A 20,882-nucleotide genomic window follows, 5' to 3' on the forward strand; every position below is an offset into this window, starting at 1 on the left:
CATCTCGCACCTTGTCATACGATCCTGTGTCTGCTGTCGGCAGTTCCTTGATCACCTTGCTAACTTCTTTCCCAACAAGGTTGCGCAGTGCAATCAGTTTATCCTCATCTCCCGTGACTCTTGATCCCTTAATATAGTCCTCAAAGTCCTCGAACCACTCCTGCCATCTGGGGCTCATGCCTCCTCCCGCTATCAGAGTCAATGGTTCCGGAGGGCGCAGATGTGACATCCCAGTTGTGATTGGCGTGGTTGCTGCCGCACCTTCATTTTTCTGGGGCGGGGAGACTGCCATTTTGCAATGAGCCTTTGTCTCTATTTGTTTCTTTGCACATGCTTGTCGACATCACTCTTGTGGTTACTTGTGCTTGTTTGTGTTTCACTCTTGCATTTGCTTGTGCTGGTTTGTTATTTCACTCTTGTATTGGCTCATGCTTGTTTGTTATTTCACTCTTGCATTTGCTTGTGCATGTTTGTTATTTCACTCTTGTATTGGCTCATGCTTGTTTGTTATTTCACTCTTGTATCGGCTTGTGCTTGTTTGTTATTTCACTCTTGCACTTACTCGTGCTTGTTTGACATTTCACTCTTGCACTTACTCGTGCTTTTTTGTCATTTCACTCTTGCATTGATGAGGGTTTGTTGATTCTTGGCACTGCCTGACCTCAAAATGGCCGCTCAGGGACTTCACAGGGGATGTCTCCCAGGTTGCCTGATTCCAAGATGGCCGCCAGTCCAGGAATCTCGTCCGCCACGAGATGTGGTTTCATTCACTCCAGGCTCTCCTCAAGCTCACATGGACTTACTCAGCAATTACCAGCAGCCGGCTTTCTCATGCATCAATGCCTCAGCGATGTCGCAGACGCTCCTTAGGCACTGAAGCAACCAGGTAGGATCGGGGTAGGCTCCCGATCTCACTTCTTTGGTCGCACGCTGTTTTCCACGCATCCGTGGTGAGCACCCGATTTTGGCACGTAGAGGCGCTTCACTTCAAACGCATCCAGAGCTCGACCGCGCTGGTTCAGCAGGGCTCCACGCGACAGCTCACGGAGGAGGGGCAAATACCGCTGGCCTTTCACTCTGGGTGGCAGCTTTAGCAGGGGCACCCGTGTCATGACAGCGACTGTTCCTCGTGCTCCGCTCGGGACAGGGCGCTTCCTTTCAGGGGTTCAGGGATGCCAGACTGCACCATCCCACCCTCGTCGCCAGCTGTAGTGTCTTGCTTCCAATAATGACAGACACGTTATGTTATCAGGAGCTTTATTCTTTGCTTCCTCTCTCATCCCTGTCCCTACTCTATCTGCCCTCTTCCTGCTGTTACTCCTCCTCGTCCTCTGGCCCCTTACCTCCACCCTCACCCAACTACTAGACTACACATTCTTACATCTTGTATGTCATTTTGAAGTACATTTATGGTCTTGATGATCGAATAACCCTAAATGAACTAAACTGAAAAGACCACAGGCAGCTTCAATTTCTGAGACCTGACATCAGAAATATTGTCCATGCTAAATATGGAAGTCAGAATATCAGTGATACTAAACATCAAGAACAAACATTAGAAAAAATTATTGGCACATAACTAAGTCTAGATTTTCTATGCCCAACTTCACATATGTGTACGTATGAGGTACATATGTCTTCATGGTGCGTAGATGTGGCGTTATAAATGCTAAATATATTCCTCCGTTTGCAAGCTTTGTCCCTCAATATTCTGTCCTCGATAGTGTCGTACAACAATATTATTCATGTCGATATTCAATTATCAGAATTCCCTGTGTGACACAATGGCTGTGGCTGTTAAGGGGACAATAAACATTATTTACCAATGTCTCACAAGATTTCTGAACTGTCGCTAATTCTCTGTAGGTCTTCAGAAACATAATTTCCAATTAGCAGTCATAGTCACAGTCAAGCCATGCTTTGCTCCATTGAATGCTGACAGTGTCCAAACATCAACAAAAATACCCATGAGATCAAACCCACAGCAAAGTATGAAGCGGATAAGTATTCGTCACTAATACACAGTTATTGCAGCAGGCTAGAGTGCAGATGACATATAAACAGTACTGCTCATTAGGATGGCAGCAATTATTTAAAGTGTTTTAAAGGAATGATAGTGATAGCCAGGAAGATCAGGGGAAGGATGATGAACAGATCAGAGCCAGGAACTGCTACACATCTGCCCGAATCTTGGACTTTCCTTCAACATCTAAGTTTGAGGTGGGATGGACCCCTCCCCCATCTCAAGTCTTTCATAGGGCCATTCTCCTCTACCATGGAGGTGGACTACTAGCCAAGACGGTGGGGTAATTGCTTCAGCGATGCTCTGCTCCCACCATCAGGCCAGAGGTGATGATAAGTGGACCCGTTCCACCTGCGTCTCTTGGCATCTCTCCTGCTGGGGAGATGTTTCTGCTACCCAGTGATAACTCTGTGATTGCTCTGGTGGAATAAGAGGGGACAATGGAGAAAGTGCGCAGCACCAACTGCCGGCTAGATTGCTTTCTAAGAGAGTGGAGGAGGATAAAGGCCGAGGAGAGAGAAGTACTGAGCTCAAGAGAGGCGTAAAGGTCTAGATGCTTCACTGGAAAGGGGAAAGAAGGTGAACTCAAAAGGCCACCCCCCCATGGACCTGCTTGAGCCCACAAATAGAGAAGTGCAGCAGCGAGAGAACTCCCAAGGATGGAGGTGCAATTTCATGGAGTGCCCCCCACCAGTGTTGGGTGATGAAGAATATCAGGGGTGTATTACCTTGCTATGTGCATCCTTATTAGGAGTTAGTGACTTAATCTCCTCTCCATATGGATGCAGTGGGTTGGGCTGGACCAGCAAAGGCCAATCCCCTTGCATGCTACATACTGAGGTCAAATTTGTGTCGTGGGAGACACCCTATCTGGAATAGTAAAACAGGGGGACCTGTATCTAGGATAGTTAGAGTACACCCTCAGGAAGTTTCTCTAACTGGGAACATGTTAAGCATTGAAGAAAATAAGAGTGATCTGAGCCCTAAAAAAATAATTGGTTTATCCTCAGTATTAGCCACTTTTCAACCCGACACCCCGGGCGCTTGTAAAAGATCTGATCCAAGTCACATCCGTGGGAGAGGAGTGCTGGTTTACTAACGAACTAAGGGGGTCATTAGGATGACGGGCGGACTTAGTCCGCCCGCCACCCTATCGGAAATCGGGACCTTCCTATCGGAAATCGGGACCGCACATCCTGCATTTTAATCATTGTGGCGGGTGGTGCTCTCAGCAGCGCCCGCCACAATGCTAAAAATGCACATTTGCATTTAAATTAACAAAGCGGCAAGCACTGCGCGTTGCCAGACGCTTTGTTGATGTAAATGCAGGGGGGTACGACAGGTACCCCCCCGTGTGCACCCCCACCTGTCCTTCCCTCTGGGGCCCCGCAGGGGGCCCCCCGAAGTGAAGACCGCATGCCTTTCCGAAAGGCATCTGTTTTGGGCAATGCTAATATGGCTGGCGGTGTCTAATAGACACCGCCACCATATTAAACCTTTTCCGCCCCGGCCTCAAGGCGACCGGGGCGGAAAAGCGGCAGACGGTCTTTCCGTCCGCCACGGTCACCCCCGCCATGCTAATATGGCGGGGGGTGATTAAGGGTAGGATGTCGGGCGGATCGCCCCCGCCAGGGCTACCGCCCTCCTGGTGGGGGCGATCAGCCCGCCATCCTAATGGGCCCCTAAGACTTTACCAGCTCTCCCTCTGAATGAATGCTGAGGTAAATTCTTTTAGGAGGATAACTAGTGTTTAACTAACTTGCTGTGACAAAAATGATAACATTGGCAGCGACTATGACTGTTTTCAGATAGTAATATAGTCAGAAAAAGGCCTGCAGCAGCCATGTGGTTTATTAGATCCTAAAGATCTAAATGTTATGGCTTAATCCGGATACTTTCCCTGCCTTTATACCAACCTACATCACTTTGTAAACATCCTTTTAGGGACAATTAAATGCAGATGTTGTTATGATGTCATGTGAGGCGACAGCAACAGTTTCTTTTATTATTTCAGTTTGTTCAATTAATAGATGCTTGTTTTGAGGAATAGAAGGGACGGTGGCTTTGAATAGTCTAGTGTTGTCAGACATTTTAAGTTTGGACTGTGTTGTCAAATTACATGATACATCAATTGTGTAAAAGATTCTAATTATAGAGTTAATCAGTGTGCTGATCACACGGCATAAGCAATATAATTAACCGGATTGCTAACCCCATCCTGGCCCGGGCACAACGGACAGGCTAAACTTATGAACTTTAGTTTGAGCATAATGAATTTTTCCTACTGCATAATGTTCACACTTACATTTTATGCAAACATTTCACATGATAAGAAATACAATGATTTAAATGCTTTTACTCTGAATAAGTGGTCTCTAGGTAATACACTTTGGGATTTCTGTCAATACTCAGCTGATGAACAAGAAGAGGATGCCGGAGATTCCATTTGCGGATCCCTTTCTATGTATGAATCAGTGGGGGCACCACTAGTGCATCAGAGGGTTTCAAAGCTATTTGTTTGCGTTTATGCTTTAATAATTCGTGTATAAAGGTGTGGTCCCTGTTAGATCTGGCATCCTTGGCGTGGTTTTCCCCTAACTGTTTGCCTTCAGACCTCCTGTTTTTGCAGAATTTTTTCTAGCAGGCAGGATGGGAGGGAGGAGCTGGCCCCAGCCCCACTCACAATTGAATAGGCTGGGTCCTGTTTCTACACGAAGGCCTGCATGCCCCTCGCAGTTAGTCTGGACCCAGGGTCAGGATGGAAGGGCACCTGTGCACTTCAAACGCATGCCTCTTGAAGCTTCTCCCCTCTTCAAAGGCACAACTGAGTATAAATACTGGACCTCAGACACCAACTCTTCAATACTTTTCTGGACCTGTGGATACAATGCAGAGAAGGACTACTGAGCTATGAAAGGACTGCCATTCTGGTGGACTGCTGCTCTAAAGGAACCGTTGTCCTGCTGTGCTGTGCTGACCTGCTACCCTCTTGCCGGCATGAAAAAAGAACTGGACCAGCAACTTCACCCTTGAACTCAGGTCACCGGTGTGACTCCGAAGGCTAGTCTGCTGTGCTCCTGACCTAAGCCTCAAGGACATAAAAGGCTCCCCAACATCCTGCCGCAGCCCTTGGACCCGGCTGATGTGAGTTCCTGACCCCAAAGTGGTGTCCCTCAGGTCCTGGACCCTTGATGTGGCTCAGGGAGCTGTTTCAAGCTTTTGAGGTCATCTCACTGAGACCTCACCGCTCACACCGTGATTTAACACTGATTGCCTTATTACAACTTTGGCGGGCCAACAGCAAATGGTGCAATGCGCTGTCCACTTTAAGACCTCCAAACCTGTGGTGCTGTAGACTGCCGGATTAGGAATTTAATCCTGGTCTTGTGGGCGGTCCTGCAATGGACTGACAGTAATGGTCTTTGAGGCTTCTAGAAGAGCCTCAAATGCGGACCACCGTAGCCAGTGCGCCAACTGCACCTTCCTGCAAGGTGAGGCATACATGCCACACCGTGCAGAAAATGGGGGTGCAAATACAGGGGGGGGGGGTGCACTACATGGGAGTACTCATATATAACTCTTTATGTATGCGGCATATGCTTTGCCAGTTTAAAACTATTAACAAGACTTTTCAAATGGATTCCAGTTAACTGGAGTAAAACAATAGTCCAAGCCCTCATAACAAGTAGGCTGTATTATGGGAACACTGTATGTGGGCCTGACAGATTACCTGTTTTCAGGACTCCAAGTAACACACAATGTAGCAGCCAAATTGATCTGGAATAAGGATAGTTATAGCTCTGCATCTGCCTGTTAAGTGACACTGCATTGATTGCCCATGTGCCTTAAGAGCAAACTTACATTTACTTTGCTACTCACACAAAGCATTGTATAAACTAGGCCCAGCAACTCTACAAACAAGAATGGAATTCTATACTCCAAAATATGATCTGAGATCTCACAATCTTGCACTAGCCAAAACAAGACGAATACAAAGAGTTAGAGCAGAAGGACACCCTTTCTCACATTTAGCGACTATTCAGTGTAACAGGCTACCATTAGATTTGTCTCTTACTGAAGAACATTCTGGATTTAGGTAGAAACTAAAAACATGGCTGTTCAGAACATAGATGTGCGGCCTCTGTGCCACCTAATACCTCTCAACTGACAACAGCCTTACCAGCGCCGTGATATCCTCTAAGTGATGATTAATGAGCTTTACAAAAACCTCAAATAAATAAATAAATGCAGGTTTTTTGGACGAAATTCTCATAATCAGTTCTCAAATTTTTAATGGGTGGAAAATGTGTAGGCACAGATGCTTATTTGCAATTAAATCTTGTTTTTGTCTACAGGATAAATATTTTCTCTGTGGAGTAACCACTTTCCTTAAGCCCCCTGAAACAAATAAGGTGGTTGAGGAACTTAACACAGTGGCGTAGCTAGGCCTCTTGCTAGGCCTTTTGCCAGTCCCAGCCTTTGCCGCCCGGCAGCTGTCGTAAGAGCAGGGGGTGGGGGTGCTGGCGATGGATTCCTGCGCTTGCCACCCCTTATGAGCCAGAGGGAGGCCGCCGCCCCTAAAATCGCGCCGCTCCGGTCAGACTGCCCCCCTGCTACGCCACTGCTTTTGCACTCCATTTGAACACTTTTTGGGATTAATTTTAGCTATATAAATGGGAGAGAACCCCCACTGGAAGGATTTGTGAATAGTCTCAGGTTATTGGAGACGTACATACATGCTTACAGCATTTTAATGGTCACCCATTTTCGCTTCGTCTTAGAATATCAATGCTTGTCCATTGCATCAAACTGAGAGAGATGCAAATTTTAACATGAGAGCAGAATTCCACCATATTGAATGCCCTTTACACTTCGAAAAGTTCATTCAAACTGATTATGTGAATCTAAAGGTACATTTTAGAACCACTATTTGCTCTTTCGTGCACCTACGTTGCATTTTGCGGTTCCAAAACATCTATAAATCAGGCCCAAACGTTCAAACTGGCAGCTTTTTTATAATGACTGTAAAAGCCGTAATACATGCAGTATTTGAAACTAGATCAGTAAGCCACTGATTTACAAGAGTTCCTAAAGAAATATCATTCACATTACTGGATCTCAAAACCTGCAGGGCAGCAGTCAGTCTCTTTTTTTTCAGTTACTCTAGAATGGTACATTTCAGGACTAACCTAAAAGAGGGACCTCGCAATATGCACGTCACTGAAAGGGGAACAAGAATTGTTGCATGCATGTTGACGAAGCACTATATATATGTTACAGGAGACTAGGTAATGAAGAATCCAAACATGAGTAAAATTTAAATGTACTGGAAAAATCTTTTGAACACGTATGTAATTGTGTGACTGAAGCACGAGTGAGATTAGAAACAGAGCAGATGCACACATTTATTTAATGTGGTAAAATGAGTAAAACATACATTATGGTGTTTGCGAACATATTTAAGAAAAAATCTTTTAAAGTAATGATAAAGGTATATGCAGATTATGTTGTTATTAAAAACTATCATGAAATGATACAACAGTGGAAGAGTTTGAAACATATTTTCATGTTATAACAAAAAATAGTCATAACTGGATTCAGCTTTACATTTTTAGAATGCTTTAAATGCTAGCAAATTATGAGTGCCTTAAAAAGGGAAGGATAATCCTTCCCTGTAATATCACATGTATGGTACTGTTTTTTCCATTGTAAATTCTGTTTCTATGCCTTAGAAAATGGATTACCGTGATGAGTATATTGGCCATGTAATTTTTTTAAAACGTACGCTTTTAAGACATGGTTTTATAGATGTACATGTCATTTTTTTACATATTTAGGAAAGACAATCACATTTGCACGCACAGTTGATATCCCTCGGTCAGTCTACAACTTCCGGTTCTTTGCTTCTTCCATCCTGCACCATACCACAGAGTGTACTCAGATGGACCAGATGGGCTGCCTAAATTATACTCTGCGGACTCCAGTGGGAATCGGTAAGACTTCTTTACTATGTTCAGTATCTGATAAATCTAAGTGGTCCTCTTAAAAGGAGTTATCACTGATTATTGAATTATTCCTAAAAGCTTGAGGCCAAAAATTTCCAGTGGGGTAGAGTCCAAGGCTGAAGTCGGCGAGTGTCCGATACATCATCATTGAGGTCCGACTAAAGCAGTAGTTTTGGCACTAAAACCACAGAGCGGGACTACGTTCGATTTTGGAGTGGCTGAGGTCACTTCACAGCTGGAATATACTTGTCACCTCAGCCCTGTCCAAGGTTTTAATTTTGGAATTAGTCACTTTCTGGTGCTCAAAATCCTTCAGCTGAGCAAGGCTGAAAGCTATAGCCGGGCAGGGCTCCACCAGGTGGGATACTGTTGCTGTGAAATCCTGCTGATCCTGATTTCAGAATGGGAAAAAACTCTAAAATGGTGAACTCAGGGCCTGAACTACAAGTTTATTTTATGAGTATGGAGACTCAACAGTTGGGACAGAGAACTGCATATAAAAGGTATGACAGGCCAATATTTTTTCTGTGCGGGGTCTTCACCACGAGTGTGGCGCCCTCACACAAATGTTTACGCTTACTTGTGTGAAACAGGCCATTCGTTTTCATGTCCACCTATCTTCTCTTGGCAAGCCTCATCACTGTGTTTTGGTCCTTAGAAGGTCGAAAGAAGTTTTAAGTAACATTCTCTTCAACTACTGGAAAAAGTTGTGTGGTCGGTTGGGCCCTCTTTGATTTAGGAGTACTGCTATTTTTGAGTGTTGGAGCAGGCAAACAAGTGGTTAGTCAGTGACCCTAGAATAGTAGTTTCAGTCATTGAATGGAAGTAGAAGTCAGGGGTCTCAGAGACTTCTTTCCTATAGCAGGGCTATCTTCTTCAAGTGTAGTCGTTCCAGGTACAGAAATGTTTTGAGGAGGTAGTGTAGATTTGCCGACTATTTATAAATGACACCATAACCCCAAGATGGCAATATAGGATCCTACTACACGTTACCCATTACACATTTTTATGTTTCATGTTTATTTTGAGGTAGTTAGGTTGAACAAGCTGTTTCTTCAAAGTCCAGTTAACAATGGCCACAGATTTTATTAGAATGTTTAGGTTCAACTTTTATGAATAAATTGTTGATAAAGCAATGGACAATGGTGAGGGCCAGCGGATTTATGTGATCCTGGGACTGCAATATTTATTACATGATTATGCATTTACTTTTTTTTGCCACATAAGTTGCCAAATTTGCAGATTCCACAATAATTGTTGTTTCTAGCTAAACTTGATGGAAAAATACTGGAAGAGAATGAGCTGCATAATTCGCATTTTTTGCTGTATCATTTTTAAAATCTTGCCACATAATTTGGCCCTCCATCTTGCAAAATCCTGGCATCCCAAAGAATGGTAAAGCTCTGAGAGAGTGGTTTGCAGGCTGTCATTCTAATGATGAAATCAGTATTTCAGAGGCAACTGTGTAATAGTTCCCATATTTCTCTCATGACTGTGAAATATGGGTTTTATACCACCGCATTTGTGAAATTAAATCAGCCAAACACACAGAGAGAGAAAGAGAGAAAAAGAGAGAGAGTGTGTGCGGGATGGTCAGGCTTAACTTAGAGGCAATGCCTAAAGTATTTATGAAGTACTTCAAACAGTAATAAAGTGAAAACACAACAAAAGAAGAATCCCACATCAAGTTATAAAAATAGAGTACATTGTAATAAATAAATACAACAAAACCAAAACAACAAAAATCCAATCATTAGAACGGAAGACATGCAATATTAAAGATTTCAGAGAATATAGGGCCAAAAACTGCAAAGCGCAAACTGTAGATATCTAGTGGAATTAGACCGTGACAGAGTCACAAATTCAGGCTGACTGAGATGGAGCACAGGCCGGCTACAGGGACTCAGCTAGGGCCACTGAACAAGAGTACCTCGAGGATGAGTCGTGCAGCTGTGGCGATGCAAGGTCCAGGCCATTGATGCGTCATGCAGGGTTATTTCTTAGGGTTGTTAGAGTGCGATGTGAAGTCTTGTGTCATTGTTGAAGAGGCAGTCGAGGAGGGGGTTTGGGAATGCGAAGTCCTACATCGAGGATGCGTTGCGTACCAGCTGGTTCCGAATAGGCTGCGGGGCTTGCAATGCAGAATCCAGCATCGTTGTCAAGGGTGTTGTCAATGAGAGGCTGGCGATGCGAGGTCCTGTGTCTGGCATGAGTCATGCAGTGGTGGTTGAACCTGGGTGGCAAAGCGAGCTAAAGAACGACGATGGATTCAACCCAGATCTGTGACTGGGGGTGAGTGTCTAAAGGTGACATTTTCAGAATTGTGATTAAAATCTGACTTTAACATTAAAGAAGGCTTTTAATTACACTTCTATGTGTGTGTGTTTCTGTGTTTTTTATCACGTAAAATAACGCCAAGGGTAGCAATGTTATGGTAATGGTCTAAACCATAAAAACATCAGTTACGGTATGTTGGTAATTATAACATGCCCACACAGAGTTCATGATATTTTTATCACAAACATATCCGCCTCTCTGCACATATGGGACACAATTAATCAACTTTGAACTGTTCTCTTGTGTTGTAACACCTCTTACAAAAACACACAGTAAAACAGTGAATCAAAGGGTAACCACTACCAAATAAGGATTTTTGGAAAATGTCTTCTGTTTATTCTCCTCCTTGAGCAAGTTCCAAATCCAAAGGCCCAGTACAGGGAATCTGAGATCTCTTTCCTCTGAATCCAAGTTCTCAGAATTTTCTGGAGACCATCCTTGCCTGATCTAGAAATGTCTCCTGCATGTTGCAAAGACTTCTTTAATGCAAGTACCCTGGGACACTTACCTGAAGACATTGAAAGAGCAGACAGATCAATTTAAATATAAAGCACAAGCCACTGGCAGACACTTTAAATCCCATGATGCTATCAAACCTCTGTAGATTAAGAGAGACCTTTGCTGACATGCTGAACATGTTGTAACCATGACATGTGGCCCTTGGGCATGCAATTCATTACAACATTAACATAACCTTGTTCAGAATTTATAAGACATCCAACTCTGCTTTTGTGTTGCATTTTTTGGATGCCAGGTCTGACACGCGACTTCATAAATTACATAATTTGTAAGATAATTGAGGATACCACATATCATAACTCCAGAAAACTACTCTATATTTTATAAAGGGTATGGGTCACATCCTATCCATGGCCTCTACCCATGCACTGTGGGCAGCATGCATAAGGCGTGACCCTTGCCCATGTTTTCTGCCAGCTCATAAAAGCAGCCTTAGGCCATGCTCTGAGGTTAGTTGTCTAGCATACAGGAAGTAGCTGAGGGCACATCACCCACAGCTGATGCTCTCCATATTGACCCAAGGACATGACTAAAGATCATTACCCGTGGGTACCATTGATGCCATAAATAGCGGACAAAGCATCTAAAACAAAACTGAATAAATCTTCTGTAAAACATTGAATAAGGGACATAAAGGCTGTCTACGACAATTACCTTCTACCAAATCTTATAAAAAACACGAACAAGTGCCATGTAAAAATCTGCCTTTGAAGGGTTGTTCACCAGAAGAGGTGATCAAAAGCCTGAAAACCACTGAAATGCTCCAGCCGTGATTAGATATGAACTGTACTACTTCTCTCACCTACCATTGATGGCATCACACATCCCTTCATATTACCCATATGTTCGATTCCTACCGCTTTGCTCTCATGCTTCCATGTTACAAGTTCCCCCGATGTGACCACTATAATATGTAGGGACTGACTACCCCATTAGGTGTGTAGGACGTCCCATGTAAATAACAATGTATTGTTTATATTTCTCTTCATTTCTCAGTTCGCCTCCTTTATTTATTCTCCCTAGTAATCTTTGGGATCCTGGCCTGTCTTCTCATTATTTATATCATGTCCTTTGTGTTGGCTTGCAGTGCTCAGCATTGTCCTTAAATTATTTCTATATTGTTAATTGGATTTGTCGAATTTTTCTCATTTAGCTTATATTCATTTCCCTTTATTAGAGCTACTTCTACTGAGTGTGCTGAACCCTCTGCTTCCCTGCCTGCTCTAATCTGTCTTGCAGGTGTGAGCTTCATGTGTCACGCAGCCCTGACAAGAGATCCTGCCCACCCATGGACGTCTTTAGATGTGGTCAGGGGTGCCCCATGCTACCCCTGGCACATCGTTTGCAACCTCTGGCCTCCGAGGTCGCAAATTAGTGCCTAGAATACAGGGGCAGCTCTTCCTAATGGCCGCTGGCCGCCTGGTTTGTGTCAATTCTTTTTTTATAATCCACTTCTTTTATATTTTAATAAAAAACTTTTAAATACAAAAAAAAAATAGTGAATAAGATTATTCACTATTAGTGCAATAAAAAATGGAGTTCATTAGCTGGAATAGTACCCTATCTGGAAGCTAAGATAAGTAAAACACTGCTGTTAAATGTATGTTGTATGCTTGCTTGCAGGTGAGAATGTGTTTATGTGCGCGAGTGTGTGAATGTGTTAGTATGTGTAAGCACATGTGCATGAGTCAAAGTAGAGGTCAAATGTCGTGCAATGTCACTTTCGCTTCTCCTGGCATTTTTGTGAATTGACGTCCATGTGACCACCCTTATAGTAATTATCACCAATGCATATTTGGACATGAAGATGGCACACCAGTGGCAAACCAAAGGCAAGCCGGCATGTGCCCCGTCTGTGTGCTGTACTGGCACATAGTAAGATACTTTGCGCCTGCACTTTCTTTTCTGCCTGGCAAACATAGAAATACACTTCTGAGCATAACCTGTAATCAATCTACTGTCAGGAGTCCCCTAATAACCAGCTGGAGCTCTGTCTTATTGACATTAGACCACTGCTGAAACCAGTCACAAAGGACTGGACACACCCCAATCTTTCTGTGATGTTGATAATCTACTACTTATTATATATAAACATAGTCAAGACATGTTGGACCCCATTTTAAACACTCAGGTTGATGTTTTGTTTGTCATGGAAACTTCACTCAAGGAGTGCTCTACACTGGCTGCTCGGCCAACACACAAGTACAGTTAAGAATATGGAACATCTTCATAGTCTGATTTAGAGCTGAAGATGTGTTACAATTGTGAACACGTTTCAATTTGCTAGAGAATACTGATTAATTTAGGCGTGGTTCACTTAGCATAACTAGGCTGCACCAGGCCACATTGACAATAATTCTTGGAATGCTTCAGTAAAGTCCTTGTCTATTTTAGGTGTACTAGTGGTCCATGTGCATGTGTCTTTCACTGTGACGGAAAGTCAGTGAAAATACAGCTTCAGCAACCCTTCTGGCCTTAGTGGAGTCACAGCAATTCCAAATCTGAAATTCTGTGCTGCTAACACATCCGTAGTGAAAGAGTTCAAGGAAGACTAGGAGACTTTAAGTGTGAAATTCGAGTGTGTGTCCCCGCCGCCGCCCCCCCCCCCCACCCCAGGACGCATTATCGGTTTTGCCAGTACGCTTTTGTGTCTGTGTGTGTTTGTCTCTATATGTGTGTTCTGTCTAGACATATCTGTTTGCGTGTCCCTATCACCATGTTTCTGTTTATACATGCCAGCGTTTTTGCTTTGACCAACGTGCATTTGTGTGAATTGCCCCACATAATGCCCCATGGGTAGAATGGCTGCGGTGCATAAGCAATGTTCTCTCGTGTGAGGTGAGGCTGCTCTTCTGCAGTTTCTCAGTGCTATACATAACAAATATCACTACTGGACAAGTTTGAATGTTTTTTAATGTGTGTTCATATATCGGCTCACCAATTCTGTATGTCACTAACCGCCACTAGGCTGAAGATGTTCAATCAGGTAATGGTCCCAGAGGTCACTAAGCTATGCAGTCTTTCCATGTTTGTGGGTGTTCACAAACTTTGAAGGCTACCCTTGCCTTTGAAAACCTTCTTTCCACCACGTGGGTAGTATTTACTCCTTTATATTATTAAAACAATTGAGAAGGAATAAAATAATTTGTCTATTGTTGGAATTGGTCCTGTTTGCAGGGTTATCCCCAAAACGTTTGCTTCTTCATCCAATTTTTCCTGACCTGTTTTTGTTGGCTGTAGGACTCTGAGCACTTTACCACTGCTAATCTGTGCTAAAGTGCACATGCTCACCGTGCAAATTAAGATTATGATTGGTTATCCTTGATTGGCATATTTGATTTACTGGTAAATCCCTAGTAAAGTGCACTGAGTGTGCCAGGGCCGGTAAATTAAAATGCTACTAGTGGGCCTGCAGCACTGGTTGTGCCACCCACATGAGTAGCCCTATAAATGTGTCTCAGACCTGCCATTCCAGATTCTGCACACAGTTTTTACTGCCACGTCAACCTGGCAAGTGCACCCACTTACAGGGCCCTAACCTTCCCTTTTCTTATATGTAAGGCATCCCTCAGGTATGCCCAAGGTACTCCCATGGGCAGGGTGCAGTGTATGTGAAAGGTAGGTTAAAAAAGAAGGGAGAAACCCCTATGTTTCATAGAGGGACAGGGATACTGAGCTAAAGAAAACACAAAAAGTCTGTATATCTAAATATCTCAGAGGACAAAATACCTCACTGGGGCCAAGTGAAATGTGGAAAAGTTAACAGGTCATGTTTCTAATTCGTTCACTACATCAGCTGTGCCCTTTCCTGAAAGACGATAACAATTTTCTATTATACCACAGTAGCAACAATCAGGTCCTCACAGAATACTTCTATTCGAATCACAGATTATATTTAGAAAATGTATTAAAAATTAAAAATAAAACCAGAAATACAATACATAGTCAATCCAAAGTCATAGATGGTATGCCTCCCAATACAGGTTACAATCTAACTATGACACACATAAAGGAAAAAAAAAAAGTCTCTTATGACAAAAATAATTGTTTGTCATAATAAGAGACTTTTTTTATTTATTTTTATAAACTGTCATAATAATATTATAGGAGTATAAACTATTGGAAATAAAGAGTGGGCGTACAATTAATTTCCTTAAGTCCCTATAAAAATTACAGAATAATACAAAGTGCAATGTGCTTTGGGCAGACTTACCATCACACGGGCACATTGGAAGGTTTACGCTCCATTTGCCCATCTTTGGGAATGCTATCTGATAATGCAGCATTCTCAGCCTTAATCTAGTCAAATAAAATCTATGTTGCGTATTCCTGATAAATATAAGATGAGGCTGGGTGCCCAGTGAAAAGGGCCCTTCACGATATAATCTAATGTTTGATTTAGTGCGCAACCCAGCTTCCCTTGTTGTTTCCCTTGATCCAAGGAGTCTTAGTTTCAGCTCCCCCTTACTAAAATTCTCGATACTCGTTGGATGTCTAAAGTCAGGGTTCATGTCACACTCAATAAGGAGATCATGGACATATTTTAACCATGGTATTTTCTTCAAGTGATTAAGACTTAAACAGTCATGTATTATTTCCTTGGTAAAATGGGTTTCTTCCTTTGTCCAAATTGGATGCCATAAATTTATAGTAGATACACTAATCAGATCACTTAAAAAAGGGATAACACTCTACGTAAAAATATATTTTCCAGTGTTTGTAATATGGAGTTGTGTCTGCCATCCCCCATATTGCTCCACCATAGCATAACCCAGCTATGCATTTATTCCCATATAGTTTTAAAATCTCTCGCACTGGCTTATTACCTATTGTTTGTGAAAATCTGAAAATAGCCTTACTTGTCCTTAAAAAATTTCAATTTACTTAAGTTATTTATTTATTTATTTATTTATTTTGCATCTTGTACCGCGCAAACTAAAACCCGAAGGTGTCAAGGCGCCTAACAAAAAGATCAGAAAGCGGGCAGTCATGCACTTACATGTACGCTTGGATAAAGAGGCGTGTTTTAAGGGCTGCTCTGAAAGTTTGGAGGGAAGGGAGGGACCTAAGTTCTAGTGGAAGATCATTCCACCATTTAGGGGCCAGGAGGGAGAAAGCCTTACCACCCCATCTGGCTTTCCAAATACGTGGGATGTGGAGAAAAGAGTGATTGGAGGAGCGGAGGCTCCTACCAGGGTTGTAGTATGTCAGGATGGCTCTGATCCCTGTGGGGCTGCTTTTGGCCAAGGCTTTATAGACCATACACATGGACTTGAAAACAATCCGCTCCTTGATCGGAAGCCAATGCAGCTGCTTCCTGGCCAGCGTGGCCGAAGTGCGACGGGGAAGATCGAGGACAAATCTAGCTGCCGCATTCTGGACTACCTGCAAGCGCTGCATCTGATTCTTATTCAGTCCAGCATACAGCGCATTGCAGTAGTCCAGACGCGATCCCAGAAGGGCGACAGCAAGTTGTCTTCTTGCCGGCTGGGAAAGGTAGTTCCTTATTTTCCTGAGAACATGAATTATGCCCCAGCAGGTCGATACCGTCCTGTTGACTTGCTGGCGCATGTCCAGAGTAGGGTCAATCATTACCCCAAGATGTTTGGCTAAAGAAGTAGGCTGGGGCACAGACCAAGCGAGTCAGGCCACCACTCCGTGGACCAGATATCTTCCCTTCCGCCGAACACCATCACCTCGGTCTTCTCCCCATTCAATTTGAGTGAGTTGTATATCATCCACTGGCCGACAGCCTCCATACAGGATCTAAATTTGGAGGCGGTCAGCTTAATTGACTGGGAGAGAGACACGAGGATCTGCGTGTCGTCAGCGTAGGAGACTACCTCCATCCCAAAAGATGGTAAAGTTAATATGTACCTTTACAATTAAAAAGTAATCCTAAATAAGAAAAGGTTGAGGTCCTTTCAATTGGTGCACCGTTAATGAAATGGGTACTGCTTTTAGTTTTACTTTTCCCACAGGTCATAACCAGAGTCTTAGACAAATTATTCGCTAAGTCTTTATCAGTCATTAACTTTGTAAAATTGTCAATCAAAAGTTGAAGACTGTTTGCAGTCCTGGAAATCAGGATTGTGTTGTCAGCATATAATAAAACAGGTGTTGCACGTTTACCTACAGTAGGGGCATCAGCTTTTAAACCCTGCAATAAAAAAATTACTCCATTTATATATAATGAAAATAAAAGTGGTGCAAGAACAGAGCCTTGTCTGAACCCTCAGGTAACTCTAAAGTGCGTTGTGCATTCCCTATTTTGTCCGTATCGTATTTTTGATGGTAAATGGGCATAGATTTGGGACAAAAGACTAATATGTTATTTGGGGCACCCATCCCTTCCAGCGTTTGCCATAGCATGATATGAATTACTAGGTCGAACGCGCTGGAGCGATCAACAAAACAAAGGTGGAGTGAACCCGCCTTTGCACGGGTATATTTCCCTATAAGCAAGTCTAAATTAATGCATTGTTCAACCGTACCGATGCCCTTTCTGAAGCCATATTGTGCTTCAGTTAGTATATTCCCATCCTTCACCCAGCACTCCAATCTGGCTAGCAGAATTCTACCCATGAGTTTGAATGTGGAGTCAAGGAGGGAAATCGGGTGGTGTGTGACTCACAGCAGGGCTGAATAGACCTGGTCTGCATTTAGAGTAGTTTGAGGAGTCTCACTAGCCCCTGAATGGGTTATGTCTCCTTTGTTCAATGCTGTCTCCACCTCCTGTAGGGACGCCTGGTCAGAGAAGACAAAATTAGTTTGGACTGGGCTCAGAGACCCTTGCCTCAAAGAGAACAAAGGAAAGTTGGGGTATAAGTGTTGCACTTAAACCTCAGAGAATTAGATCCCTTCTGGAGTTAAGAGGAACATCTGTCAAGCAGAAGAGCTGGAGAGCTGTAAGGTGGAGTACTGCCCCTTTGCTGTGTGTGCTTTGCTGGGTTGGCCTGCATTTGCTGCTTCTACCAAGGAGAGGACACAGACTGGAACTGTGCTGTGAACCTGCTTGTCGAAGAATCTCGAAGGGTGTGTGCTGTCTCCTCTTCTGAAGTCTGAGGGGGACAAAGACTTCACCTGCAACCAACTGACCAGCACCTGGACTTCTTTGTGAACTCTTGTATTCAAAAGGGTGCCAATTCCCATTTCTGGACCTTGAGAATTGTGTGGTTGGTGCTCCAAAGCAAGAAGAACAACTCCAATGCCATCAGTGCCGCCACCAGGGACGCCGCAACTTGCACTGAAGGCCGAGCACCGCTTGTGGAGTGCAGGATACACCACCCTGCCTGCACTGCAGCTCCGACGCCCATTGACGCCTGCAGTTACCAGCCTTTGCAATGCCAGCGCTTGCACCGACGCTGTCACTGCGTAGTCAGCACCAGCATTATGTTATCATGGAGCCGATCACTGCAGAGGAGGATGCTTCACCAACTCTTCAACACCGCACCACCTCACCAAAACCAATGCCATATCACTGATGCTGCATAACTTCCCCTGTCCTGGATTTGATGCATTGCCTCCTCACAGACGCAATGCCTCACATCTCCATGGCAGAAAGGAACCAGTTTTGCCTTGGCTACGGTGCCTCACCTCTACGACGTCGTGCATCATCTCTTAGCTTAGTTTCCAAGATACTGTTGTTTGGGGGTCCATGTGACTCTGTGCCCAGCCCATGCACCTCAGGGTCAGTAACGTACTTTGGATTTGTGCCTATCACAATGTCGTAATAGTCACAGGTGGAGCTATTTTGTTTCTACAGTTCAAAAAACGGGGTGACCCTGTGTCCCTCAGAACCTGGGTAGTTAGACGTTTAAGAAAAAATGGTTCTGTCGGGTAGGACTGACATTAATTCAAGGTACATGAAATGTAATATTATGAGGTATGCTCTCTTAACACACAAAAAAAACAACAACAGTACTCAATTAATTAGTTCTGTGCTCAAATGTTTATCTGAAATTCTTCATTTCATTATGAGCAATATAGTTATTCCAAAAGGACCGTGCAATCCAATTATTATTATTATTATTATTTTTTTTTTTCCTTTTGTGTCCTCATTTGCCATCCCTTGTTCCAAAAAAAGGGAAATAGAAGCACCGACCACCGTATGTGTCCATTAGGTACCAGGTTGGAACCTTCTCCTTACCAAGTTTAGGACAAATATACCAGACTGGCGAAAGATGTTTACAAGGAATTTTTATTTGCTCCATCTTAGGCACGTATTTGCCTGCTGGACCAGGTTGGTTATCGAACTACTTGCGCCCTGCCACCCCCATGTCCATGGAATATATAGGCATAATCATCGGACCCGGGGGGAAAAAAAAAACCTGGGCTAATCAAGTGATCATTGTTATCTCCTTTGCACCAACAGATTCCAAAATGTAAGATAACGTTTACTGCAGGTTCTGGCCATGTCCACTTTTGATGTATCGTATAGGGACATTAACCAGCCAGCATGGGATGGTGCCTTGGAGTCAACCCAGTATTTACAGATCTGTCTTCTTGCAAGCAGGATTGCATAGAATAGAAACGTTCTTGCTGGTCCAGATACCGTATCGTCCAACCCAAAGATTATTAATGGCAGGGTGATGGAGATTGATGTTTTAAGGATTGAATCTAAGGTGACCTTAACTTCGTCCCAGAAATCAGTTAGATGCGGACAGTCCATGAACATGTGTATATCAGAAGCTGCGGGGAGAAGGCATTTGTTACAACACTTTCCTGGCAGGAATTTGGAAAGCCTTAGTGGCGAGAAATAGGCGCGATGTACTGTGTACAGATGGTTTCGCCTCAGTCACGCTGGTTTTACCACTTAATAAAGAAGGGAGAAGGATCTGGTCCATAGGTCACCCTGTACACTCATGTTCGGGCCCCACAACTCCTCAGGAAGAGAGAAATCCCCATCTACCTCCTCTAAAATTGTCCAATACCAAAGTGCTACCTCCTTTCTTCCCCCTTGCTTCTCTACCAATTCTTTTTCTAAGAGGCAGTTCTTCCCTATTGGAACCTTTTTCCTGGATAGCTCCCGGACCCAGCTAGCAAGTTGCATATACTTAAATCTCGTTAAACCAGGGCCAACCTTTTCGTACAAGTTTTCCCACTCCACCAACATTCCTCCTGCTAATAGGTCACCCCATCTACAAATCTCGGCTTCCTTGATCGGGACTGCTAGGCTATCATTCAGGCATGGGGAAGCCCCGGGGAGTCCAAAATCGGGGCAACGTTTGAAAAATAGGCCAGTCCTTGAGTTGTTTTTATTTGCACCCAGTCCTTTACCAGAGATTGTAGAGTCTTTAGTCTTACTTTTTTAAAGAATCTCTGGTCACCAAACTTAAACAAAAATCTGTCTAATGGCAAATTAGCCCCAACTAGCATGGCTTTAAACATTTTCCCGTTTGAGGAGTCTGATGGAGCTTTTAATAACATCCTTGAATGGGTTAGTTGAAAGGCCCAGGCATAGTATTGTAGGTCTGGCAGTGCCAACCCTCCCTTTTCCCTCCTCCTCCTTAGTTTCTTCCATGCCAGTCTGGTTACTTTATATCTCCAGATAAAGGAGTTGATTTCCTGTTGGCATTTTTGAAGCTGTTTTTTGTCAAAGGTTAAGGGGATAGAATTAAATATGAACGTATATTTGGGGAGGATGGACATTTTTACCAGACTTATCCTCCTAAGAAGCGTCAAAGGGAGAAAGGACCAAGATTTTAATAGTGCCCTGCATTCTCGAGAAACCCGGTCTAAGTTAGTCTGAGCTAGTTTGCTAATATCCTGAGTGATCTTTATGCCCAAGTATCGCATGGAAGGAGTCACTGTAAGGATTAAATGATCTAAATTCCAAGTCATGATCTCCGTCCTTTCCTCGTTAATTTCATATCCGGAGATCCGCCCGAATTCCTTTGCCCTATTTACAACAATGGGGAAGGATTCAACTGGGTTTGTTGTATAGACAAGGATATCATCGGCATAGAGTCCTACCCGCTTCCCCCACCCTCTAAATT

At 43.5% G+C, this 20,882-nt stretch overlaps 1 protein-coding gene across 1 annotated transcript in view; it reads left to right on the plus strand.

Annotated features, from left to right (window-relative positions):
* The window catches only part of ALDH8A1 (aldehyde dehydrogenase 8 family member A1), a 172,301-nt gene that overhangs the window by 64,061 nt on the left and 87,358 nt on the right, over window positions 1-20,882 (plus strand). The window contains exon 3 of the mRNA XM_086927452.1: window positions 7,861-8,016. Within this exon, the coding sequence (XP_086783578.1) occupies window positions 7,861-8,016 (156 nt within the window). The remainder of the gene's footprint in view (window positions 1-7,860; window positions 8,017-20,882) is intronic.

The sequence above is a fragment of the Lissotriton vulgaris genome, chromosome 6 (assembly GCF_964263255.1).
Source record: "Lissotriton vulgaris chromosome 6, aLisVul1.2, whole genome shotgun sequence".
Taxonomy (NCBI): domain Eukaryota; kingdom Metazoa; phylum Chordata; class Amphibia; order Caudata; family Salamandridae; genus Lissotriton; species Lissotriton vulgaris.